The 25,599-nt window shown below is 44.7% G+C and overlaps 2 protein-coding genes across 9 annotated transcripts in view; both read left to right on the plus strand.

Moving 5' to 3' along the window:
• CADPS2 (calcium dependent secretion activator 2) overlaps positions 1 to 8,441 on the plus strand; it is a 449,325-nt gene extending 440,884 nt beyond the window's left edge. For 7 of the 8 annotated variants that reach the window (XM_064487396.1, XM_064487392.1, XM_064487394.1 and 4 more), the window contains 2 exons: positions 2,244 to 2,348; positions 7,478 to 8,441. In XM_064487396.1, the coding sequence (XP_064343466.1) occupies positions 2,244 to 2,348; positions 7,478 to 7,651 (279 nt within the window). In that variant the 3' untranslated portion in view covers positions 7,652 to 8,441. The remainder of the gene's footprint in view (positions 1 to 2,243; positions 2,349 to 7,477) is intronic. The other variant, XM_064487395.1, reaches the window with a different exon arrangement.
• A 14,572-nt stretch (positions 8,442 to 23,013) lies between these two features.
• Positions 23,014 to 25,501, plus strand: FEZF1 (FEZ family zinc finger 1). The gene is made up of 4 exons (XM_010975600.3): positions 23,014 to 23,981; positions 24,165 to 24,299; positions 24,573 to 24,705; positions 25,133 to 25,501. The coding sequence occupies exons 1-4, from the start codon at positions 23,181 to 23,183 to the stop codon at positions 25,489 to 25,491; spliced, it is 1,428 nt and encodes a 475-aa protein (XP_010973902.3). The 5' UTR covers positions 23,014 to 23,180; the 3' UTR covers positions 25,492 to 25,501.
• Positions 25,502 to 25,599: the final 98 nt, after the last annotated feature.

Below are 25,599 nucleotides of genomic sequence, written 5' to 3' on the forward strand. Positions count from 1 at the left end.
GAGCATTTTATTAACAATAGTTCTTTTTTTCTCTGTTTTTATAGTTAACTTTAGATCATTTTATTCCCAAATTATTTTCCTTTAAAATTACAATTTTAGCGTTGTGCTGAAGAAGTTATATTCATGAGAAATGTCTGTGTTATGTTAGATGTCCTTTCAATTATCACTTAATCATAAGTATCATTTATATGTAATGGGAAAATGAAGTTACATTAATTTTAAATTATGTAAGGATTTTTTAAGAACATGAGATGCATGTGGAGTGATTTTAAGAAAGCATTTTCATTTACCTCAAATTCATACAACTTACCATTTATATAGTAATTTTACAGCCTAACAGCCAGATTGACTTGTATGTTATAAATTTTGTACAATATATCATATTTTGTGCCCCCCCAACTAAAAAAAATATTATCCCTTGACGAAGGACTGTAATTTAAGAGTCATAACCATCAAGACTGCATCTTTAGCTTTCAGATTACCTGGAGATTGGGGCTGGGGTGACGGTGTTAATTCAGTATACTCATGTTCCGTATCACCAATACCTGTGAATGTTTATCTGCATTAAAATAGAACTCAAGAAGTTGCAGCTATAAGTAATTTGAAATAAGGAAATAGGGAGTTTACGTATCAGAAATTAATCTATTATGATTTAATATGTCAGCCGAAGTGCTGAGTTTATCATCAGTTTACTTTTTAAGAATTTAAGAGTGTCCAATGTAGAAAACTTGTTTCTGATACTTTTACATGCCGTAAAAATTAAGAAAGTAATCATTAGGAAAGAGCAAAATTGGGAATATGAATAACTTTTTTTAATCATAACCTATCTCATATTTTAAAAACTTTTGCAATATTCATTTGTCCATTTGAGATCCCAGTATTCAGTAAATCAGTTATTCATTTTAACTAGCTTATCACATGAGTGCATATATGACCAGTATACTAACAAATTAATAGAAATGTGATGAAATGTTAAACTAATTCATTTTTAATTTATGCTTAAAATACCATTCCTTGTACTAGATTTTATTAGAACACTGTTAGTAAATACAAGTCCAGGTGAATTTCAGACTTACTTGCATCACTTAAGGTTTCTTTTAGAAATTTGAATTTACTGCTTGATTATGAAAGAAAAATATTTTTAAGATTTTTTTCTTTTGTGTTTGAGTACCTAAGAACATACGCACACACACGTGGGATCTGTAGTGTCAGTGTGTTTGTGTGTACAGGCAAGGCACAAAATCACTTCTCTTTCAAAAACTCTTTTGTCGCTGAATGGACGTTGATATTTCTCAGTTTTCTGAGTGAGTAGCATTATTTTCTTACAGTATTACCTACTAAATTCAGTACTTAACTGAATCCCTGAAAATGTCATCACTAATGGCCAGTTGCCTTTTTTTGAAAATAGGAATAAAATTTCTTCTTTTTTTTTTTACTTTACTCACAGGCATTACATAGGAGCAAGAAATCACGTTAAAGAATTTCAGCTTTCCCCTCAATTGAGTTGTAATAAACAGAGAGAAATTATGAACCCTCCAAAAATACTCGCAAAATGAAGCAGATTGTTTTATTTTATAATTTGGTCAACTGACATCTGTTTTGTGATTTTTATAAGACACAAGAATTCCATCCTGATACTGTCCCTTCCTAAGATCTGAAATCTTTATTTTAGGAGGTTTTAGACCATCTTGGCAAATACTTAACAACTGATGGTAGATAAAGGTGTGACTGAGGATTCCAGTGGAGCTGTGGATGTTTTTTTGCTGTCCCTCTTTTAAAATGCTATTTCTAGTCATTGCCTAAAGGCAGAACGCATCTATTCTGATTTTTACATAACCTCCAGGCTCATAGGAAATTTCCCTTTGAAAATAATTCACCTGTTTTTTCCTGCTGCTTGGCAGTCCATTCAGTCCCCTAACGTGTCTTTAGTGCCCATTGTTACCTACAAATTACGAAGCAGGCCGCTAGGCTGCAAGTGCAAAAACACCGTTCCCCATGAATGTTACAGCTGAAAGACTGTAATGTTAATGCATGTAAAGAACAGCCTAGGTCAACGCAGCAGATTTCCTAGCAAAACATGCAATTCTGTTAACAGGAAATTATAGCATTGTTGACTTCAAGTGCTGATCTGTGGTCATTTCAGAGTGTTTCATTACCCCCTCATTACCGAATCTATTAAATGAGTGCTACAGAGGCTGTTTCTTTTTTGTTCTCCGCTCCTCTGCCCCCATCCCTCTTTCCAGCAATGGTACAGCAGTTCCATGAAAGTCATTTGCGTGTGGTTGGCTGATAGATTAGACCTTCAGCTTCATATTTACCAACTGAAGACGCTCATCAAGATTGTGAAGGTAAACAGAATGTGTTTAGATGTGAATTGCCCACCAAGCTATAAAGAATGGTGGCAGGATATTGACATAGGAGAACATCATATTTCATATAACTGAGTGGATGTAAGGACTTTAAAAACACCGCTTTCAGCAATGCTGTTTATTTTATTTTCAGGTAGATTACTAAATAGATATAAATGTATCTTTTTTGCACTAATAAATAAAAAGTATTTTGTTATGAAGTAATCACGTTTTAAGATAATATATGTAGTCTCTAGCACATTTACCTCAATGTAGTAGGTCCACAAAAATTTCATTTTCTTAAGTATGGAAATGTTTCCTCCTAACATATTTCCTTCATATTTATTAGGATCAGAGGTCATTATGAGGGCTTTTGAATTATGTTTGCCCCTAAGATAAGGAGAGTGTCCATTATTTCATTATATCCTGACTCGGAAGTGAAGTATCATCACTGCCTGAATTCTTTTGGATGCATGCCCCTTCTTATATGTGAGAGATGATCAGTCTGAGTGTTGAGGGTCATTCAAAACCACTGATCAACATTGTGTCAGTTCAACGAGGCCATTTTGACTTCTGCTTTTCAAGAGAAAAGGTGATCACGTACATGTTATATTTAGTGAGTGGGGCTTTACAGTAATATATTATTCAACATGATTTTTCACACCTTGTAAATTCTAGTAGAAGCACAACGTTTACCACAAGTATAACTTTTTCTTAAAATTGAGGCAAATTCTACATTATGGCTAAAACTCTATGCTGTTGAGAATCAGCTGAGACTTTAAATAAGTGACCTTTACTTCCATTTTAGCACCATTTATCAAATGGTATTTTTATACCATTTATATATTTATATACGTGTGTCTATGTATGTGTATGTGTATATATGCACATACATATGTGTGTGTATTTATGTGTATGTATGTGTGTATATGTACACATACAGTGGTGCTCACGGTGTCATTCCTGATCTAACATGATCAGCATCACCTGGGAACTCATTAGACATGCAAATTCTTGGGCACCACCCCAGGTCTACTAAATCAGCTCCTCTGAGAGTGGGACCCATCCATCTGTCCGTGAACAAGCCCTCCCGATGATTCTAATAGATGATAAAGTTTGAGAAGAACCACTCTGTCACATAATTAAAAGCTTTATCCACTTTAAAGTATTTTCCATCCTTCTCTTGGTTCTTGCAGTCTCGTAGAATACAAATGCACTTGTGCCATAGACACATAGGTTGTCACAGATTAGAAAGACTCGCCAAGAGGAAAGCTCTGTTCTAAAGTCAGAAACTGGCAAATCTGTTGGAACATAGAACCAGACCTACAATGTCACAGTGCTAGCAATCATGACCAGTCATAAATAACAAGTAAAATTATAGCCACCCACTGATTTTAATACTATTAAACACATTACATTTCAATCGGCAGAATACCTTTGATCTAGAACACTTTTTACCAGATGTTATTTACTTTACAAAGAAACTGAAAGCACACTATGATATGTTCGTGTTTGCTTTAGTTTTTCCATTGTTCCTTTCTTGCCTCTGTAAATGTGACTTGGAGAGCCTTCAAGTGAAGTTTGTTTTTCATAAAAGAGAATCAGGATAACCTGTGTTTACCTTCTACCTATATGTGCATGTTAAGATTGCAGTCTGTACTGTGACTAATCTTGGGATTATCTGGTTACCCTTAAGATCAGCTGTATTTCCAACTAATGTCTACTGTGTTCAAGACGTCAGAAATTAAATATTCAGCTGATCAGTATTCGCTGATGGGTTAGTAAGCTCTTTACTTTTTTAGAATAAGAATATCCATTTTTGATTAGCCCATCATTTGTTTCCTTAAAGTTACTCCTTTTCTTGTCGTCACATAATCACAGCAGTTACAGTTTAAGCCTCAGTGAATATTTTAGCAGAAAAAATGATTAATTACTTTATTAATTATAGGGTGGCATTTCCATTGTATTCTAAGCCAATCAGTTTATCTTATTTTATATATTCTTCATTATTGCTACCAATAGTCAAGACTGAGAAATATGAAATTAAAGTTCATGAATATGTTTGAATTTCCCTGTTTCGTTTTTCACAAGCAGGTCCCCAGACTCAGCCAGTGCTTTCTTGGTCTGATACATTTAATCTAGTCATAGGGCTTTATTTAATAATTAAAAATGATTATTTTCACAATGAAAATTAGGATGAGTTAATAATTTAATATTCTAATTGTTTTATATACTTTGAATATAAGCAGACTGTAACTGATTTCATACATAGAGTCATCATTCTTCAGAGCTTATATGCTTATGTTTATAATGTGCATTTTCCAGTGAATTTAAGCAGTTGTTAAACAGCACATGTCTGGGGTTGTGCAGGCCCCTGAGTGGGCTTTCCTTCCATCCACATCACTTAGACTAGGCCTGCATGTCACCTCAGAGTATTGCATTCCACCTGGGAGCCAAGCTACCGGACTCTGGCAACTGGTCCTTACCATCCCAAGCATTGTTGTTCTTCTGTGCCATGGAGACCCAGCTGTGTATGACAGACCGCGCTCCTTCACAAAGACACTTAGACACTGATTGGTTCATTCATGTTGCCACTAACAAAAAACAAATCATGGTGAGATTGTCACAAAAGATTTGAGACTAAGAAATGGTTTGTAAAGTTTTAACATCAGGCTGATTTACTTGGGGAGGGGAAACAGAGACTCCTCAAACAGTCAGAATGGCTGATGGATTCCTGTTCCTGTTCCCCCTAGTGGCCCTTTGACATTTAAAAGCAGTTAAGGGAAATCAGCTGCCTCTTTCACTAAGAGAAAAGAAGACAAGTGAGCAGCACCCTGTGGCAGGCACTTGTTTTAAGTAAGAGCCAAGCAGACGTTGGCAGAGGGTCTCCAAGTGTCAATGACATTTTCTGAATTCTAAAAAGAGAGAGAGGGTTTGCAAGAATACCTGCTTATCACTTACTGATAAAATAAGGAGGCAGACTCTTAACTGTATGCAAATTAGAAAGCCTTTAAGACAACAAAGCCACAATACAAATCTGTCCTGGCCACTTACTGATAATTAAGCTAAGTCTAAGGAAAGTCATTTCAATAAATTGGGACTCACAAACTCAGTATATAATTGTCAGTGGAACAATAATACTTTACTTCAGATGCATTATCTGTAGATGAATATTTTGTGTTATATATATATATATATACACCTATTAGAGGCTTGAACACAAATCTTTATGGTAATAATACCATGTATACTAGTTATCAGATTTTCTAGACAAAATTTACCTTACAGAGTTACTTCATCGGGTCTGATACTAATTACTGTAAGCTTTGATGTGAAAGTATCCCCTTAGTAATAAAAACTTTAATAGTTTAGAAAGAGATTATGAGGATGGTGGGCTTTATGTGTCTTAATATAAAATAATAAAATCGAATTTAAAATAGTTTTGGTTATTCAAGTTAAAAAAAAAAAACACTCTCTAAATCTAAATGTTTCTTGTCCTTGAGATACTGACCTCAGATGCAATTCAGTATTCTTCACAATCCAGGTCATTTTTTAGACATGTGGTAGACTTTTCAAATATGAGTTTTATTTATAACAAGTGAATATCGCTTCTGAAACTTGGAATGCAACCGTGGGGCAGAAGTTGGATGATAGAAGATAGGAAGATGAAATGTGAAAATGCCGATGGTCCCGCTAGCTTGTAATGGTTCTGCTGCTTCCCAGAAGTCTGTTAGGAGGCGGCGTGTATGTATCACAGGGATTAAGATGCCATCCATAAGCACTTCCTACCTCTCGTGAATAAGCACCTTCAGCTACAGTGTCTGAATATTGTCATATTTTCTGTTTAATTGTGTGGCGTGAAATCAAGCATCCCTTAATGTCAATATCCAGCTATTGGGGTTGTAACATTGGGCCAGGAAGGACTTCTTCCTTGACGTTTTTCATCTATTAAGTGCTAACCAAAACAAACAAAAAGCCCAAAAACCCTCAAGGTGACCATGAGCAATCATTCAACAGTGAAAACAGAACAAAACAATGGCGCATTGACATGTACTAATACTTTGGGCCAGTCCTTTGAAATCTGGCTGTTCAATATTCTTAATCTAACATAGCACAGCAAAAAAAAAAAAAAAAAAAAAGTTTAAAAATGGCCTTAGAAGTGCCTTTACAGAATGGAATATCTCCATTTGTGGTTTGTTTCCCCATTGAACTAATTCTACACTTTTTTTTTTTTTACAACTTTAAAGGTCAATATTAAATACCAGCCTTGTTTAGTCCTAGAAAAATCATGTATGAAGAGTCTCACTTGAGGAAGAAAGTGAAATAGGGAAGTTTTATAGGTTGTATATCTTAAGGGCCCCAGAGACCAGCGTTTTGTTGTTATTTTTCCCGTTGTTTTTAGGCTATGTAAACAACAACATGGTATTTGTTCTATTTTTGACATATAATGTACCAAATAATAATTTACTGTTTCACAAAGAAAGTAAATAGTATTATTTTATTAGCCCGTCTAACGGAAACTTAATGCCAGAATTCGACACATCATATTCTTAGGCAATTTCAAAAGGAAAGGACAAAATTCATACAGACATTTAGAGGTACACAAATATTTACTCAGTGTACATAGAAATAAACTTTACAATTCACAAATGCCAAAAATGCAAACTTCTTTTAGTGATTAATCCTCTCCCTCCACACACCTGCCCCTGAAAGCTAATGCATTTTATAAAATGTAATGTGTTTTTAATATCAAAATAAAGGCTCTTCAATTGAAAAACTAAGAATTCCTTCATATTGAAAGTGTACATAAGTACATATTATTTTACCTTTGTTACAAGTTATTCAAATAGTAAATTCTGTGCAATTAGTAGTATTTTGGGGAAAGGCTTATTCGTCTTCAGACAGTTACATTTTGATCTACTCAGAGTAACTCTGGTTTGAATAGCACTATCCAAAGGCTCTCATTTCATTTTCTCCCCAGAACTACACCAGCAAGATGATTGACATGGGCAGCTACAATCTGAATCCATTAGTGAATTGCCCCAGATCATTGCTGAGTGTATATATATATATATGTTTAGACATATAATCCATAAGGGATCTAAGCAAATCCTCTCTCCTTCCTCCAGAAAACCTATAGGGACTTCCGATTGCAGGGTGTGTTGGAAGGCACCCTGAACAGTAAGACCTATGATACCCTGCACAGACGGTTAACAGTAGAGGAGGCTACAGCTTCGGTTTCAGAAGGAGGAGGACTTCAGGGCATTACAATGAAAGACAGCGATGAAGAAGAAGAAGGCTGATAACACGCAGCTCTGTAGAAGGAAGGAGAACCTTGACGTTTTTTTTGTACCTTGTCCTTGTAATGACATTGTTTGGACCAAATGAAAATGCTTATAACTCACTCTACATAAAAAGTTAACCTGGAAGCAGAGTTAAAGGAGAAAATGCCAGTTATTTTTTTGAAGATCAGCCTTTTTGTGTAGCTTGACCTAAAATGACATTGGCTCTGTTTGTAATTGGAACATGAACCTTTTTTTTTTTTTAAGAAGATGTGACTTTTTTTTTCCTGTAATTACATCAAAGTAATGTCCTCTGTGTGAAGCGAGATACGTGTTTCTCATAATACAACATTGTGAGGACAAGCCACTTCTAATCACTGCGCCAGCTCTATTGTACCCTTGTTAAAATGGTGTGTACTTGACACTTAATCGTTTATGTGCAATGTTTGTTTCCTAGGTAATTTACCATTGTTGTGATGTGTGTAAAAACTTTAACCTTGGTTCTTAGTACTCTGAATTAGTCTGCAGGTGTACTCCTGGGCTTAAAGGATCACCAAACCCAAATATAGACTAGATTTTCCAATGGGCTTGTGTCTTGCTCCATTCTGAACACTTCTTCTTTTGAGTGTAAAAAAATCCCAAAGTGTGAGGTAGTAAGTGTATTGCCGTCAACATACCATATTCTCCTATTTCTAAGTGTAACAGCTTGCAGGCAATAAAAATCCACTTGGTCATAACCACTTCTGTATTTATTAGACTTGTATAAATTAAATGCAGTAAAAAAGTGTTCACAGCATTACAAACATCTCAACAAGTTGGCTCTGTGTTTTTGTTTATTTTGTTTGTTGACAATCAAATGAGTAAAATACATTAACACTGCTTTCCACCTAGTAGGCACACACATTTGTTAAAAGAATTAAGTTACTATGACAGCATATTTCCATAGCAAAGGTAATGTTGAGTACATACTCATCTATCATATATTGTTAGTTAACATTAGCAATTAGTGTTAACTAATAATAAGTCATACTAGGAATACTAGTAATGTTAACTAGCAATTGATGTATTAACAGTTTTTCTTCCCCCGAAGTATTTTCTGGCTACAATTTTGAATTGTAACTTATTTTTGAATTTTAATTTTTATATCTTTTCAAAACTATGCTGGCATTTTTCATTCATAAGTAATTTTTAAATGAAGTAAGTTAATGCAAAATACGTGGAGGGATCCCCATAAGTAAACCTAAGCTCCTGAACTTTGAAAGTGAAACAACTTCTTGGACCTCCACACTTTTTCCTGGTACCTTGATACCCAGACTAGCCCACAAAAATCTATTTAATCCACAGTTACTGTATAATATTATTTTGGCTCAGTTCGGGGTCCTGGGGAGGGGGTCAAGACCTTGTGCTACAAGATAGACGTGAAAGGAAATTTCTTCCCCTTTCCTGGATTAGAGACCGACCCTACCAGCTCAGTATTGTTGAAAGACAGTTTGTCTTGGAATGCTGTCCTTCCCTTTCTACTCCACCCTCACGCCAGTGCCAGCTTTTTTTCAAGCCCCCAGGTGTCCAGTCACATCCTGCTACCCTCAGCTCCCCGATGGTACCCTCCCCAAGCTTGCTCTACACAGATCAAATTGCTCTGTGCTTGGAAATTACCCACCTTTCTTTTCCTTTATATAAAATGTCTGTTTCTTTGATACAGCTTATCTTAGAGTAATTGGCCCATTTTGTCCTAAAGTACAAATAACTGATGACCCCACCTCCTTAGCCATATATATATATTCAAAGAAATATCTAGATCATAGAATTCAGAAATAAAAGGGAAAGCATGTGTTGCAGGGGAATGTACTTGGGTCCAGGAGGGTCTCGCTGCTGACCTGACCTGTTTAACCTACCTCCTGGCCTTCTTTGCTGGTCAGCCTCTTGTAGCTTCTGTACAGGTTTGGAAATTCTCTGCTCCTTCCATTGTACACCTAGGAGATTTCTAAAAGCTTTCCCACTCCAACCTCCACTGGCTTGCACCGGGAGGACAATAGCAGTCCAAGGTAGGTGGTGGAGATGCTCACAGTTTTATGAGGACCGTGCAGACTAACCTTTGAGCCGCAGAAAGGTGTGTGGAGAGAAATTTATAAAGTCACTTGAAAAGAATGAATAGTCATTTTTGGGTTTTTGCCCAGAAATGCTCCTCAACATAACTGCAAATTGCTTGAAATGACTTAATAATTGTTCATTGGTGTGTGTAACTGTGAGGGTGAATGCCCAAGCATCTGTCTATTAAAGGAAGCCAAGTGCTGTTCTTTCACGCACACACACACACACACACACAAATTTAAAAAGGAATTTAATTGAAAACCTAACAAGTGTAGCACAATTTTTGAAGTGAAAATTATTTTTAACTCAAAAGAAATAGCTCTCCCTTCCTAAAAGGTTTGGGGAAAGGGCCAAAAAGTACATTCTTTGGACAGTTTGGTGAGTGTTGCAGGAGAAAATAACTAATACGGTTTAATGTCCAAGAGGAATGGGTTTGTTAACACATCTAGAGGGAAAGTTTCTCCAAACACTTGTTGGAGAAAAATAATAATAATGCCTCTTCCCGGAAAGAGAAAGAATGTACACAGAGCTTAATGTACACCTCCCATCTCCAGCTGTGGGTCGTTCTTCCATTCACGGATTTTTCCACTTGAATTCCCCTTAGTCCTTGTTCATTGTCCCTCGCTCCGGAGAAAGGATTTCCCGCTACTTCTGCAATAAATGCCCGTGCAAAGTGTCTCGGGGCTCCCACTGCGCCCCTCAGGGTCACAGCCGGCCTGGCCCCGCGGCGACCGTGGGTGAGGGGGTCCTTGAGCTCCTGGAAGGCGCTCCTGGCGGGAAAGCCGCCACTCGGCCGTCGCCACTCCTTGAGCCCCGACACCTCTTCCCGCTGCCGCGGTCAGCCTCCCAAGAGGGACGCTCCCCGCGCCACCCCGCGAAAGCCCGCGGGGACCCCAGGCAGGTGACCCCGCGCAGACCCCGCCTTCCGAACCCCTCCCGCCACGCGTTTGGCAGAAGGACTGATGGAAAACATTAGAGCAAGCGCTTGGTCGCTTTTATTTCTTACTCCCAATAGAGATAATGGAAATTTCCCAGTCCAGGTCCCTAAAGGGAGGTGACAGATCGATGTTCCTGCGAGATGTTCACGCGCCGCTGGCCCCGCGCGCTCTGCGCTCGCTCCTCACCGCAACCCCAGTCCCGCTGACAGCCTGCGAGCCATCCCACCCTGGCTGGTTTTGTGCGGAGATCTGAGGCCTGGTTTGTGGGGATTCCGGAGGACAGGGTTCGTCCCGCCTTCACATTGGGCCCCGACTCCCTCTCCACTCCCTCCCTGGTACTATGCAGGGAGACGCCGTGGGGCGTGGGTCTCTCTCTCCCTTCTAGTCTTGCGCACTGGACCGGCAGGAACCTTCGCGAAAGGCTGGCGGCTCAGCTGGCCCTGGTACTTTGCTGCAGATGGAGTCGAGCGCAGGGGCCTAAGCGGCCGGGCAGAGGCGAACAGCATCTGGGACCGCGCAGCAGCGATGGCCCCGAAGCACCCCCACCCCCACCCCTGGGAGCTGAGAGGCTTTCCCCCAGCGCGGGCTGGAAGATGGGGTGCAGACCTGCCCTAATCTGCCCTTCTCCGCAGTGTTACGGAGCAGAGGCGCGCGCAGGCTGTGAGCGCAAAGCTCTGAGCGTGGGTTCCGGAAGTCACGAGTGACGGTCAACCACGGTCTATCAGCGCGCAGTATGTGGCCGCTTTTAAAAGAGAAGGAGGCAGTGGAATGTGCGCGTGTTCTCCCCAGAGAAAGAAAGTGAGACAAGAATTTGATGTGTTTCCCAAACGCAAAAGACCCCAATAGAAAGAACTACTCAGAACCGGGAGCGCGTGATGCAGCCTGAGGAACGCGAAAGGGCCTGGGGGGGGGGGGCGGGGGGACCTGGAGCCAGAAACGCTTGGATTTGAGTCCCAGCAGCCACACGTCTTCCCCGCGTCTGAGCTCTGTGTCCTTGGGCAAGTTACTTAACCTCTCTGTAAAGTGGGCACTCAGTAAAGAAGGTGGTTGTGAGACTTAGAGGCATGTAAGTTGTGGCCTTTGTTAACTGTTTCTCAGTATAAGGGTGGATTCAGAAGAAATTGAGAGGCTAACGTACACTACCACTCTCACCACCGGTTCTCCCCGGGTTGTCACAGGGTCCTTCTGGATCACAGTCAGCTCTGCGGATCTTCAGCCCCGCCCCTGACGAGTGCGTGGACTGGCTAGAATTGTCCAGATCCGGGAGACTTTATCTGGCCAAGCTTAGTGGGAGGAGAGGAGATGGGGAGGGCAAGTCGAATGGACTCCAGAAAGGGCCAGCACTATGAGAGCAGCCCCAGGAGCTGCGGTTGGGAGGGGAGACAGCTGGAGACACATCTTTGGGTCCACATGGGGATGCTGTTGGTCAGGGGTTCTGAAACCACAGGTATGATCTGATCGGGAGGTGCCAGACCACAAGCCCACAAGCGAGAAATTCCAGGCCTCGGCCTGTGCCCAGTAGGTTGAGTTCAAGAGAATTTCAGGGGCAGATTGATGTTCCTTAATGTTTTCCAAAGCTTAAGGAGGACTAGAATGGCATCCTGTGTCTCAGACCAGAGATGCGCCCACAGAAAGCGCTTGGGAAATGCGAAAGGGAACGGAGACCGAGGCAGAGGAGGCTGAAGGCCGCCCCAGCGTGCCCCAAGGTAGCCTCAGCCTTGGCAGCCGAGCAAAAGGGCAGGCGCTGAGGACGACAGCCAGCACGGAGTCCTGCCCCCAGACCTAGGCTCCCCTAGGTCACACTCCAGGATGTCCATAGCAAGGGAAATGGAAGCCCTGGTGGCGCTGGGCCAGACACGCGGCGGCCTTAAGAAGCAGAAACTGATCACTCACCAAAAGGAAAGATACCTCTCCCAGCTTTGTACCAAGACTAGAGCTACTTTTTAAACTGAAGGGATGTTCCCCATCCCCATCATTCCTTTAAAACAACCTGCTTGCTGCTTCCTGAGTTCCAGACCCAGGAGACAGGATTTCATCCTCCCCACCCCCACCCTCCTATCCAGAATACCACTTTGCCTTTAATCTTCCTGTACTTTGCAACTTTTCTTAAGTGTGGCTGTATTTATGTGCTTATTTGCATGTGATTGGAAAAAATCAGCCAATAAGTATATTCTAGATTTGTCTGTAATCTCCTTTTATATTGTCCATCCCTAGGATCAGGGATTCTCTGGTCAGAGAGGAAGTGAAGAGCTGATTTCAAACTCAAGAACCATCAGGCAGAGTGGATACTCTTTCCTGGGCAGCACGCGGCACAGGCTTGTTTAATGGAGCCCCTACACACAATATGCACCTTCACAATACTTGAAAGTGGTGTGTCGTATTATTTCTTTTTCTGCTTTAAATCAATTCTGGTTTGCCCTTTACCACTACCTCCTTCCTGACACCCAACAGACAACACCTCTCTTGTGTGTGATTGGCAGAAAGAAAACTTTAAATGCTGAAGTTTGTTGTTTAGGGTATGTCCTTAAAATGTCAAGGAAGCAAAACTGTATTTTGGAAAAGTTTATAGCTTAACTTTTTAACAAGGTGATGGAATAGCTTTTTATATGTAAAGTAGTTTCATTTTTAAATCTCTTTTCAATCTCAACTTTGGGAGGAGATTTTAGCAGGAAGGTAGGAAAGTTTTTATTAAAAAGGGGCTCCACTAGTGAAAGGTCAGAATCCAACAGAACTGGATTTCAAAAAGTGGAAAATGAAACAGGGGAAGGCCTGGGTAGCACCAGTATGTCAGGGGAGGGATTTTGTTGGGCCCTCACTCCAACACCCCACCCCCAATCTGGGTAATAATTTTTTAAAACATACTTCAAAGTTACTGTATTGAATAAGCTCATTCATTCAAACTCCTCAGTTTTGTTTTTTTTTAATTACATTGGGTGGTTGCTAGGTGTGTTCTTTCATATAATTAGGATAGTCTATCAAAAGTTGATTAATTTTAGAAATGCATAACATCTTCTAAAGAGATGAAATCTGCTTTAATCAAATTGAGATTTTTAAAAAGCTTTTGTGAAAGGTTAATTTGTGAATCTACAGAAGAAATTGTCCCCAGGGAACTCAAGACTGGATGTGGGAGAGCAGGCCCCCAGGGGTAAGGAAAATCCTCAAGGTGGTGAAAAATAGTTTATCAAATGTGATTCTTTGTGTGTACTTTAACATTTTCATGTATATAATCAGAAAGCAAATCATTGAGCAGAAGGATTGTTTTTAAATACAGTTGTCTGAAAAATATTTTGAAAAAGTTTATAGCTTAACTTTTTAACAAGGTGATGGAATAGCTTTTTATATGTAAAGTGGTTTCATTTTTAAATCTCTTTTCAATCTCAAAGCCTCCCAAGAATGAAGTTGGCTTTGATGTAGTCCCATTTTACAAAAAAACAATTCAAGGAAAAAGGGAACTGCCACCATCCATTGGGGTTAACAAGGAGTCCACGAGCTGTGTGCCCTCCCCGGGCTGGCACACCCTGGCAAGGAGGCCAAAATAGGACAGGAAATGCATCATTTATTTCAGCCCTCAGAATGTCTGGGGGTGGTAGGGGTACTTAACAAAAAGATTTTCTTAGAAGAGGGGAAATGTTGTTTTAGATTTCAATGGATAATTGAAGAAACCAGTTTTAAAAGGATAGTAAGGGATAGAGAGGAGGAAAGAAGATTTTTATTTACCCTTTATGCGGCAGCAATGTGGAGTGGGAGGGGTTAGTGGAGGCAGAAATCTCTGCACACTTGAAAAAGTGGGTGTTTTCTCCTCTTAAGTTCCTGTCCATACAAGTTTAACTAAAAGCTCTAGAAATTAATTTAAAATAACTGCAGACTACTGATGGAGTGGATTGAATGTTTGAGAACGCAGCCAATTTTGCACATGGGTTTTGCAGTTAAAGGGGAAGCTGGGATAACAGTAAATTACAGAGATGGGAGAAGAAAGGCCTCTCCTCTTTCCTATTTCTAGTGACCATCACCTCTGGAACTAAGCAAGAGGGGAGGGTTCCATTGCTCACCCGCGCGCGGATGGACTGAACGCCAGACAAACTTGGCAGAGGCGCAGCGCGAAACCAAAGGGCACCTGCACTGCTTCGGGCCTCGCGCTAGAGTAAGAGAATGCTGGGATCCCACAAACCTTGCCTTGGATTTCCCCCTGCCCCGTGTTCCACAGGAAATTAATGAGAAAATCCTGCCAGCGGGGCTCCAGAATTTGAATTTACTAGCGGTATCTGAGTTCAAATGCCGGGGAATGGGGTGGGGGGACGGACACATCAAAAAACGAATCCGAAAGGCAAGGACAGCAACCACGTGTATTTTGTAGCTGCCACGTTTTACTTTTCTATCTTACATTCAAGTTGGCCAGTTGGAGCCCTGTTGACTGCTGGAGGCCTCTCTTTCAGTAGATACTGTGGCCTTTCACTTACCTAGGGAAATAAGTTGGAATTTCCTGTTAATATTAAAGTGTAATGAATTTGCTTTTCAAATAAGGTCGATGTCAGCCAAATAAAAGGGGGGAAACCGATCCATTGGAAAGTGAGGGACCTCAATTACTATCAAGTCCACTGCCTTTTGAACACAGCATATGCTCTCAATTTTTAAAGCTCATTTGTCATCAGTGGGAAATCTAAATCAGCGTCACTGAAACCAGTTTCTCTTTCTCTCCCCCACTCCCTTTTTTTCCCTCCCTCTCTGCCTCTCCTTTCAACAGTGTTGTGAAAGTTCAGTTACTCTCCGTCATGAGTAAAAAGCTCGGAGAGCCAGCTCATGTGCCAGCACCGGGAACATATCCAGGCCCATGGTGTGAAAATGGGATATGCGTTGTCGAATTATTATTTTTGTCCTTTAGGTTTACATCTACGCCCTTGTATTATGTAAATTTCCGAGAAGCTGTGAATCACAGGGTTAGGTGGAGGAGGTTTTTTTCCCCCCTCCACTTGCAGCAGGAACCGACCCGATTCAGTCTTCGAATGGTTCACAGCCCATTTCTTCCTCCGGCTTTTTACAAGGACCCAGCTTTCCTCCTCACCCTCGACCCCAAGGGTCGGCAGGGCTGAAGGGCTGCCGCCCCGGGCCTGGGAGCCATGGCGGGCCGCGTTCGCCACGTCAGCGGTCCGGCCCTCGAGGTCACCGCGGGGCCGCGGGATGTTGTTCCCCTGCGGCCAGTGTTCACGCGGATGCCGGGTGCTTAGCTTCGCGGTGTTTCTGGTACCCTCTTCCGTACCCTCCTCCTCTGGGAGACTGTTGGGAAACTGAGGGCAGCACTGTTAGTGAAACTCAAAAAATCAACTGAACTTAAAGAGGAGTCGGTGGGAAGAGAAAAAGAAAAATAACTTCCAAATTACTTCAAACTAAGAAGACAATAATTTAACTTAACATGGTAAAAGTTAGTAAGATTCCTTAATGACGAATCAAGCCTCATCTGGGGATATTCTCGGCGCGGATGTTACAGCTCAACTCTTGAAACAGGGTCAATGCCTGTAGGATCTGGTCTGAGAGAGGCCCCAGAAGGGAGGTGGGGGGAGTCGCAGAAGAGTGTCCACCCCCACTGAGGAAAGTGGGACGGCCAGCGGCTGGATTCCTCCTCTTCAGAACTGGGGAAACCAGCTGGAGGTGGCCGCCGGGGTATTGTGCTATGTGGACAGCCGTCCCATCCCCTCTTTTGAGGGGAAAAAAGAAGGACTTGACAGGGAGAGCTGAGGAACGAGCATAAAAGGACAAATTGGAAGGTGGGGCCAAGAGGGAAAGTTAGAAGGAAACTGTCTTAAAGTAGAAGAATCTAGTTAGAAAATTCTCTTGCATTCCTACGACCGTCAAGAGACACCAACTAATTCTAAGTACACGCCAAAGGGCTTCGAAGGGAGGGTTCGCGGGGTCAGAGAGGTGGGCGCAAAAATACAGTACAGGGCAATGGACATGAAAGGTTTTTGGAGAACTTAGAGGTACCTCCCCCTCGCCCCCTTTTAAAATTTGGCTTAAGAAAGTGTTTTCTGGGAAACTCAAAATGATAGGCAAAACTAATAAAAAAGATGCTCTAGTTCCTTCTTGGGCGTGCCACAGCGTCAGACCTGTTTTCTTTCGCCTGACATCTAAATTAAATGACCCTTCGGTAACACTCGGAGTCGTCAAAGCAAGTCTATTACCGAATGTTCTGTTCAAAAACTTTTCAAACAGGAGTTCTCCGCCATCTGTTAACTTGGTCTTTAAACCCGATCCGGCACCAACCCTCTCCCAAAGATTTTGGAAACACCCCCCCCCCCTCGCAGGCTTGCGGAGGGGAGGAGGATGGAGCAGCCGCCGGATCCGCGGGGGTGCACGGGGAGGGGGAGGAACGCGATCGCACCCTGGAGGGGCCGCGGAGCCAGCAGTGGCGGCGGTGGTCCCCAAGGCCGGAGGTCGGCGACCGAGCGGGGCTAGCGAACCCGGCACCCGGGAGGCCTCGCCGGAGCCCGGGAGCCTGGCTGGACGCGCACCGCACCGCGGAACGGGCGGGAGGCCGGCGCCGGGAGTGGTGCTCCCGCTCCCAGCCCCTGCCAGGCGGCGGGAGACCCCGTCCCCGGGCCCCTCCAAGGCCGCCGCGCGGAGTCCGGTGGCCCTCGGTCTTGCCAACGACATTTTAACTCTTTGGGACGCCTGAGCAAGAGCGAATGAGTGGAAAGCCCGGCTGGGGAGAGTGGCCAGTTTTTCTGCTTCACTTCACGTTTCTATTACCTGGCTCAGCTCGGGTCAGCGCCTCGGGAGTAAGGCGGGCGCCCCAGTTCCCACGCCGGCAGCGGGATGCAGTCTCCCTCGGAGGCCAGGGCAGGGAGCGCGAGGCCGCCGCGGTGATGGAGGCCCAGGCGGCTGAGGGCAGCGGGTCTGCGCGGGGCGCTCCGGCGGCCAGGGTCCGGGAGGTAACTGAATCTATAAACAGCTCTCAGAGATTTCTAGCTCAAGGATTTTGATTTACTTCGATTGCTTCTCCATTCCTCAAAGCTCATTCTTTGCTCTGTGTTATTTGAATTGCCACTGTCGACTTCTATTTCGTGAGAGATAAGGAAGAAAGTTTGAAAATAACATTAAAACTCTAAACCTCATGGGTTGTAGCAAGGAAGGAGTCGTGCTGTGTATTTAAATACAGTTTTTATTTCGACTACAAAATGACGTTTAAAAACTGTCTGGGGATTGCAGCAAAACGCTGATCAGCCAGTTGCATAACCAGCTATCAGTGCAGGGCAAGAGAGCATACTTGGGTGTCCTCTTCTGATCGTTCACCTCCCGGGTTTCAATAACACCGTTGTAAATTGCAAGCAAAACTTCGCTGGTTTTTGTTGCTTGACTTCTAGGCACTCCTCAAATAAGTTGGAGAAATTGGGTTGCTTGTTTATAAACTTCTTTTTTTCCATCAAGTCCAGCCTTGAGTCGGAGGCTGGCAGTCTGGAGGGAAAACACCTCACAGGCCTGTGGGAATGAGTGAGAAAAATCCGGCATTAGTGGAGGGGCAGAACCAGACCCAAGGCAGGTGATCAGCGTCTGTAATGCCTGCCAGCTCGTTACCAGCTCTCACCTTTGGGGCTTTTCATTTATTTTTACACAGTGATTTAATATGTAAAAGCTGTTTTGAGAAGAATGATTTCACTAGGTTTAAAGGAAATCCTAAACGAAAGAAATAATAACAACAAAGACCTAGAGACAGACAACAAGCGACTCTCCCACTCCTCCAAATCCCAAAGAAAAGAGGGACCCACGAGTTAACTGAGGTATCCTACAGTCTTAACCTATGATACTTCCTGCTTTTCACATGCTATATGAAATTATCAAGAATTCTTTCTTTGCCACCAAACTAACAAAAAACAAAAGAAGTAGCCTTAATTCTGAACTCGTGGCCCATGTACTTGTCCATGTACTGGAAAGTTAGCTCCCACTGTGTATTCATGAACTAATCAGAGGAACTCAATGAGATTCTTTCCTTGAACCTTGCAGACCCTTCCTATTTATGTCCTATTCCATCACCAGCCTCCAACACACATGAGAAATAACAAAAGACCAGTCAGAGATAAAGACTGAGCAAAACTATAGAAGAATTTAGGAATGTTTTTCCTCCTCTAGAAGAAAGGTACATTGCCCTTGGTGCTATTTATTAAATAGGAAAAAGTGTGGATGAATCTGAATGCCTGGGAAAGTGAGGAGTGATCATAATAATTTTATCTCCCTCCTTTAGCTTTCAGGAGCTAAGAAGAAGCAAAGATAAAGCAGACTGTTGCTTTTGACGAAGAGGTGGGGGTGGTAGATGTTGTCAGAAAGGACTGAAAACCTTACAAAAGCATGACCAGGAATGAATTAATACACTTGGCAGAAGGCTAGATAAGTTACACTATTTCCCAATCCACTTTTTACTTTTAAAATGTTCAACAGTATTTTGTGACATAAAAGAAGAAGAGATGAAAGATTATGGATTATTTGATAATTGATGGCTCTATTATATTGTATCTTTTATTGCAAATTGCAATAATCTAGACCAGAAACTGCATTTACTTGTGAGAGGGACATAAATTAAAAGCCTGTGAAAATTATACAAGTTCTTGAGTAATATCAAGAACATAGTTTAGGAATCATTGAGATCAAAATCAGATTCCTTCAGGAAAATAAAAAGAAGAGAATTTTAAATTACTTAAAGCAGAGTAGAACTTTTTTCTTATTTTCTCAGAAAGTCTTAGCTCAGAGTTTATCTGGTCTCTTCAGACCAAGGGCTGTTCTGTTTCCCTCAGGACATCTCACCCAGGATAAACCACGCGTTTTAAACTCACCTTCCACGAGGATTTAAAGCGGTAGGACAAATGAATGCTGCCTTTCCATGGCTGGGAAGGGGAGGGAAAATTAATCATCAGCTCTGATGAAAAAAGGGGGGATTATAGGATTCTCCAAGAAAATACAAAGAAACTATAACCCAGTTTCCATATTGTCATTAACAAAACAAACAAGACTCCTTTGCACTCTTTTAATAAACAAATTTTAGTGTTGAACTGTTTTAGAAGCTAAATTTGTCAAATTTGCTCTGCTTTTATTGTTTTTGTTTTTGTTTTTGGGTTTTTGTTTGTTTGTTTTGCTGTTATTTTTCAACTTGTTTAGAAAAAAACCCAAAATACTGGATAGGTTTGTTAATAAGATGGAAGCCCTTTCTGAATACATTTTTGCATTTTAAGACAATCCTTACTTAATAGAGATTTTTAAAAATTAACATATGGGTTAGGTTTTAAATGGAAAGTACTCATCAACAAGTGTTGGAATATCAAGACCAGGATTTATAAAGCACCTCTTTAGTCTTTAGGATTAGGAAGTTCAGGTCTAGGAAAGGAAGGGCATAATTGCTACTTGGCGACATTAGTGTTTCTCAAATGACACTATACCTTCAAACACTTGTCAAAAAGGCAAATCCCAAAAAGACCAGTGAAAAGCAAACGGTTGAGATATTAACCATACAAAACACGTATACCCCTTAGCCAATAATTTTCCTTTTTAGTTCAGTGTCCAACGAAGGAGAAATTTACCGAGGTCAAACCAAGGCTCTTTTGCCGTTAAGGAGGGGGGAGTGGGGGAGGGGGAGAAGAGGGAGGGACACGCGACGAACGTAAAACAAACTGGTGGCATTCAGTCAAGAAGGCAGGTAACGCTCCGGAAGCGGGTGAGTTGAACAAGTCAGCTGGGCGCTCCAAAGCTTTCCGGAGCCGGGCTATTTCGTGCTTCTTTGCTTTTTCTTTAAACCTGGCCCTATGTCGGAGAAGTGCAGCAGGAGGAGGATTTTTCAATGTTGGGAAGCGGCAGGTAGGAAAGGAAACCCGATCCGCCCCCAAAGGCAGCAATTAAAGTCTTAACCCGCGACCCATCTGTCGTGGGACACCCCTACTCCCTCCTTTCCCCTAGCAAAGCCGTCCCGCGCTCTTTGTCTGGGCCGGCGAGAAGAGGAGACTGGTTCTGCGGCCCCAACAGCAAACGGAAAGAAAATCTCCAGCCTGAGCGCATGCTGGGTGACTGCATCTGGGCCGAGAACCGCTCCGAAGTGCTGCCGGGGTGTGGCGCCTCTTCCCGGACCCGGGACCCGCGCTCTGCGCTGGCCTCATTCTGCTCTACTCTGCCGCTGCATCTGTCCTCCCAGCCCGGAGCCACCTCGAGACCCGAATCCAGGCACTTACTGGCCTCGTTGCTACGGCCGGTCTCATCCAGACCTTTCCCCGACCTGGCCCTTCCGCTGCCTTCAACTTCCAAAAGGACCCACGCCTCCTCCCCAATTTCCTCAGCAACTGGGTTTCCACGCCACTCGTCCAGCTGCGCTGCTTCGCGGTCGGGCTTTGGGCGTGCTCCCAGCCCAGGCTTTCGCGGCTTCCACCCTTCTTGGCCCACCGGGCGGGGGCGGGGCCGACCCCTACGAAAAGCCAGAGTGGTCCCTGGCCTGTGCTGGGCAATGGGGTAGGAAAGAAGGAATATTTTGAGGTCAGTTTCCTCCGTTTGGGGTCCAGCTTTGCATTTGGGGGTGGAATTGGTCAGCGGCTCAACTATCCCATTTCTGGTCCACTTGCTTCCATCCTCCCACTGCAGACCCTTTCCATAGGTCCAGCTGGAAGAGGACGCCCACAGCCGCTTGGCCCGATGTCTGGCACCCGCCACCACCCATTCTACACGCATCCACTCGGGGTAACTCACCAGGTAGATGGCTCCCTGGGGTGCTGCGGGTGGCCACTTACAGGGGCGTGCAGACCACAAGGCCCAGAGCTGCCACCTCTGCCCTCTTCCTCCACCTCCCGGCGTGGGCGCCAGGCTGCCGAGTCCTCCCTGCACAGCCGCTAGTGCACGCCTGGCCTTAGCACACCTGGCCCCAGGGCTAAGCTCCTCACGGTCGCAGGCTTGCCGAGGGGAGCGACGAGGATGATGTGCGCCACTGCTCCCGGCGCGCTCCGGGCAGCGCCCGCCTAGGCTTCGAGAACCCGCGCTGCCGGGGTCGCTGCCACACTGGAGTCTTCCGGGAACACTCCTTATGCTCTACAGCCGAGGCGCCACTCCGGAGTGCGCCTGGATGGGGGGCGTTGCTGGGCATAGTCTCCGCGCGCTCTCTGGGAGGCGGAAGCGCGGCTGAAGCCAAGACTGGCGCGCAGGCAGGTGGCTATGCTCGTCGCCCCGAGATGCATACACACCCTGGCAGCCGCCTGAGCCGCTTTGAGGAGGCGTGCGGACCGCAGTCTGGAGGTTAGGGGAAGGAATCAATAAGTTGTTTTCCTTCTCTGCCCAACATTCAGTATTTAAAATGCTCCCAGAGAGCTCTAGCTGAGCGCAGGTACTTAAAGAACTACTCTTTCCAGGTTCTCAATGGAAACGCATAAAAGCGCGTGTGTTTGTGTGTGTGCGTGCGTGTATGTGTGTGTGGCTGGGTGGGGGGAGGTCCGGCCCTACTCGAGGTTCCTTTTGGTGTGACACCCTTATTCCTGGCAACTCCTCAACTTTGTAGATGGAGTGTGCCTTTCCCAAGCTTATGTCACGGCATTGCATTTACAAAACCACAAACACAAAGCAAGCCTCCCACGGCCTTTAATTTTCAGGGGCGTTTGGGGAGGCCAGTTACCTGCTGGCGTCTTCCAAATGGTCCATACTCAGTTCGGGCCGCGGAGACTCCGTGATGCCAGGAGCACTCAGCCCTCGGCCCTAGAGAAAGAGGACTACGGAGGAGACAGAACGGCTCCGACCCGTACCCAGCTCCGGCCCGGAGGAACCACGCAGGGGAGGCTCGAATTTCTCTGCCGGAGGCTCCCTGGCCCCAGCTTTCTGGAGCCTGGTGTTTGATAAATATAGCCCGGCGTTTGCCCCTGAATTAGAGTGTTTCCTTATTTAGCCCTTGCACAATGATTTTAGATGATGTCATTTAGAGCTAAACGAGAAAATTGATCTCAGATTTGCTTGGCCTCTAAAGCCTGGTTAAGCAGATTGAGAATTAAAAAGACAGAGGAAAAAGCAAAGGTGTGGGGGCGGGGGCGGAGGGTAGCTAAGTGTGCGCCTGAGAGTGTGTGCGCCGAGGGGAGGGCCCGCGGCGCTGCGGCGAGCGCCCCCGCCTCTTCTGGGCGGGGGAACCTCACTCACCAATGAAAAGTAGTCACTGACTGCAAAGGGAAAAAAAAAGTTTTCCTGTTGACTGTTGGAAGCGAATTGAGCAATTATCTAGTTTACCTTCTCCTCTTGGAAGTTAACGATTGGCGAGATCTTGGCTGCGTTATTGACACAACACTTTCTATTGATAGAAATAAGTAGTGATTGTCCCCTAGTCATTGGTGCGCCAAGAACTCTGCGATGGGCTGGCAGGAGTCCATTGGGCTGGGCAGGCAGGTTCGGCTGGTGATGCTGGGCAGGAGGAGGAGGAGGCTACTGGTGGTGATGGTACCCGTCCTCCTCTCTGCAGGTCTGTGACAAGCAGGGAACAAGACAACGACGGCGCAGCCCGGCGCGGGCTGACGGACGCTGGCGACTCAGTCATGGACAGTAGCTGCCACAACACGACTGCCAAAGTGTTAGCGACTGCTCCGGCCCGGGGCAATATGATGAGCACCTCCAAACCCTTGGCTTTCTCCATCGAACGAATCATGGCGCGCACCCCCGAACCCAAGTCCCTGCCCGTCCCCCACTTTCTGCAGGGAGCCGTGCCCAAGGGGGACCCGAAGCACCCTCTGCATCTTAACTCGTCGATCCCCTGCATGATCCCCTTCGTGCCTGTGGCGTACGACACGAGCCCCAAGGCAGGAATGACCGGGTCGGAGCCGCGGAAGGCGAGTCTGGAGGCTCCGGCCGCGCCGGCAGCGGCACCCGCGGCTCCCGCGTTCAGCTGCAGCGACCTGCTCAACTGTGCGCTGAGTCTCAAGGGCGACCTGGCCCGCGACACGCTACCGCTGCAGCAGTACAAGCTGGTAAGGCCGCGTGTGGTTAACCATTCTTCCTTCCACGCCATGGGAGCCCTGTGCTACCTGAATCGTGGTGATGGCCCGTGCCACCCAGCGGCCGGCGTTAACATCCACCCGGTGGCCTCCTACTTCCTCAGTTCCCCTTTGCACCCGCAGCCAAAAACATATTTAGCTGAAAGGAATAAACTGGTGGTCCCGGCGGTGGAGAAGTACCCCTCGGGAGTAGCTTTCAAAGACTTGTCCCAGGCTCAGCTGCAGCATTACATGAAAGAAAGCGCTCAGCTTCTGTCGGAAAAAATCGCATTCAAAACCACGGACTTCAGCCGAGGCTCTCCTAATACCAAGCCTAAAGTTTTCACTTGCGAAGTGTGTGGAAAGGTAAGCACTGTGAGTGTGTTGGCGGTGGTGGTAGTGGGGCTTCCTTCCTTCCAAAGTTTATCTTATTTCGTAATTATTTGTATACACTTGTAATAAAGTTACCACCCCCCTCCCCTCCCACTGCCTGGTTTGATTTCAAGGTGCTTGTTGGGCTAACCTGTTGTACTTGTGTTTAACTTTAAGGTCTTTAACGCGCATTATAACTTAACCCGTCACATGCCGGTGCACACAGGAGCCAGACCCTTCGTTTGCAAAGTGTGTGGAAAGGGCTTCCGGCAAGCCAGCACACTGTGCAGGCACAAGATCATTCACACCCAGGTGTGTTCAGCTGTCTCTATTTCACCTGGTTTACTTCCGAACGGTTTGTAGAAAAATGGCCGAGAATCTCATACTTTTTTTTTTTTTTTTAGCATAAGATTTGTTTAAAATGTGCTGGCTTGGACAGGGGGAAATGCCGGGTATTGTTTGCCTTTGTTCTGCCCAAAGCATGAGGGAGAGCATTACACTGTTTTCGAGTTCGTAAGACTCCACTTAATAACAAGATACCTCAATACTCAAAATACTTCTCTGCTTTTCCTCCTTTCCGCTTAGGAAAAACCTCATAAATGTAACCAGTGTGGCAAAGCGTTTAATAGAAGTTCTACTTTAAACACGCATACTCGAATACACGCAGGCTACAAACCGTTTGTGTGTGAATTCTGTGGCAAAGGATTTCATCAAAAAGGTATGGAACGCTGTCTTTCGCGGTAGTCTCACCGACAGCCCTCGGCTTCGAGGGATGTCAGAAAACGGTCTGAAAAGTGCAGCTAGTCACCGGCTCATGTGTCGCCTTTCTAACCTCTTAAGGCGCAAGTCTGCTTAGAATTAGAGAAAGGCATGGCTCATATAAAGCGGGAGTATTTCTTTTTAACCTCTTATTCTCACTTTATATAATTGGATTAACTGCTGTATTAAAATGTGGAGGGAATTGCTTCCTTGTTGATGTTTTAAAAATAAATTCGGGGATCGGAGTGCAGGCGGGCAGTGCAGCCCTGAACCGGCTGTCCGAGCTGTGGCAGCTCTTCCTTTTGCCTCACTGTCCTTTGATCGTCCGCTCCTCCCTTTTCAAGCTCTCTTTTCAGGTCCACGTCCCTGTCATTTGTCTGTTTCAGGGAATTACAAAAACCACAAGTTGACCCACAGCGGGGAGAAGCAGTTCAAGTGCAATATCTGCAACAAGGCTTTCCACCAGGTTTACAACCTCACCTTCCACATGCACACCCACAACGACAAGAAGCCCTTCACCTGCCCCACGTGCGGCAAGGGCTTCTGCAGGAACTTTGACCTCAAGAAGCACGTCCGCAAGCTGCACGACAGCGGCTTGGGCCTGGCTCGCATGCCTGCCGGGGAGCCGGGCGCGGATCCGTCCCCGCCTCTCCAGCAGCCGCCGCCCGCGACGCTGCCGCCGCTGCCGCCGCCGCTGCCGCCCCCTGGGCCCTTGCAGCCTGGGCTCCACCCGGGGCACCAGTGATCAAGGCCAAAGTGCCCCCCCCCAGTCCCAGTTGGGGTCCCCACTACCGAGGTAGAGGCTGAATAGAGCTGGACCTCTCTACCCAAGCTCGTCTCCAAAACCCAGGGC

The sequence above is a fragment of the Camelus dromedarius genome, chromosome 7, assembly GCF_036321535.1.
Source record: "Camelus dromedarius isolate mCamDro1 chromosome 7, mCamDro1.pat, whole genome shotgun sequence".
NCBI lineage: Eukaryota > Metazoa > Chordata > Mammalia > Artiodactyla > Camelidae > Camelus > Camelus dromedarius.

What these genes read in the sequence shown, in the direction of transcription:
- FEZF1 (XM_010975600.3), top strand. Translation starts at nt 23,181, where the DNA reads ATGGACAGTAGCTGCCACAACACGACTGCCAAAGTGTTAGCGACTGCT. An exon ending in CTTGCGAAGTGTGTGGAAAG is followed by an intron (nt 23,982 to 24,164) that starts GTAAGCACTGTG and finishes TTTAACTTTAAG; the next exon opens with GTCTTTAACGCGCATTATAA. An exon ending in ACAAGATCATTCACACCCAG is followed by an intron (nt 24,300 to 24,572) that starts GTGTGTTCAGCT and finishes CTTTCCGCTTAG; the next exon opens with GAAAAACCTCATAAATGTAA.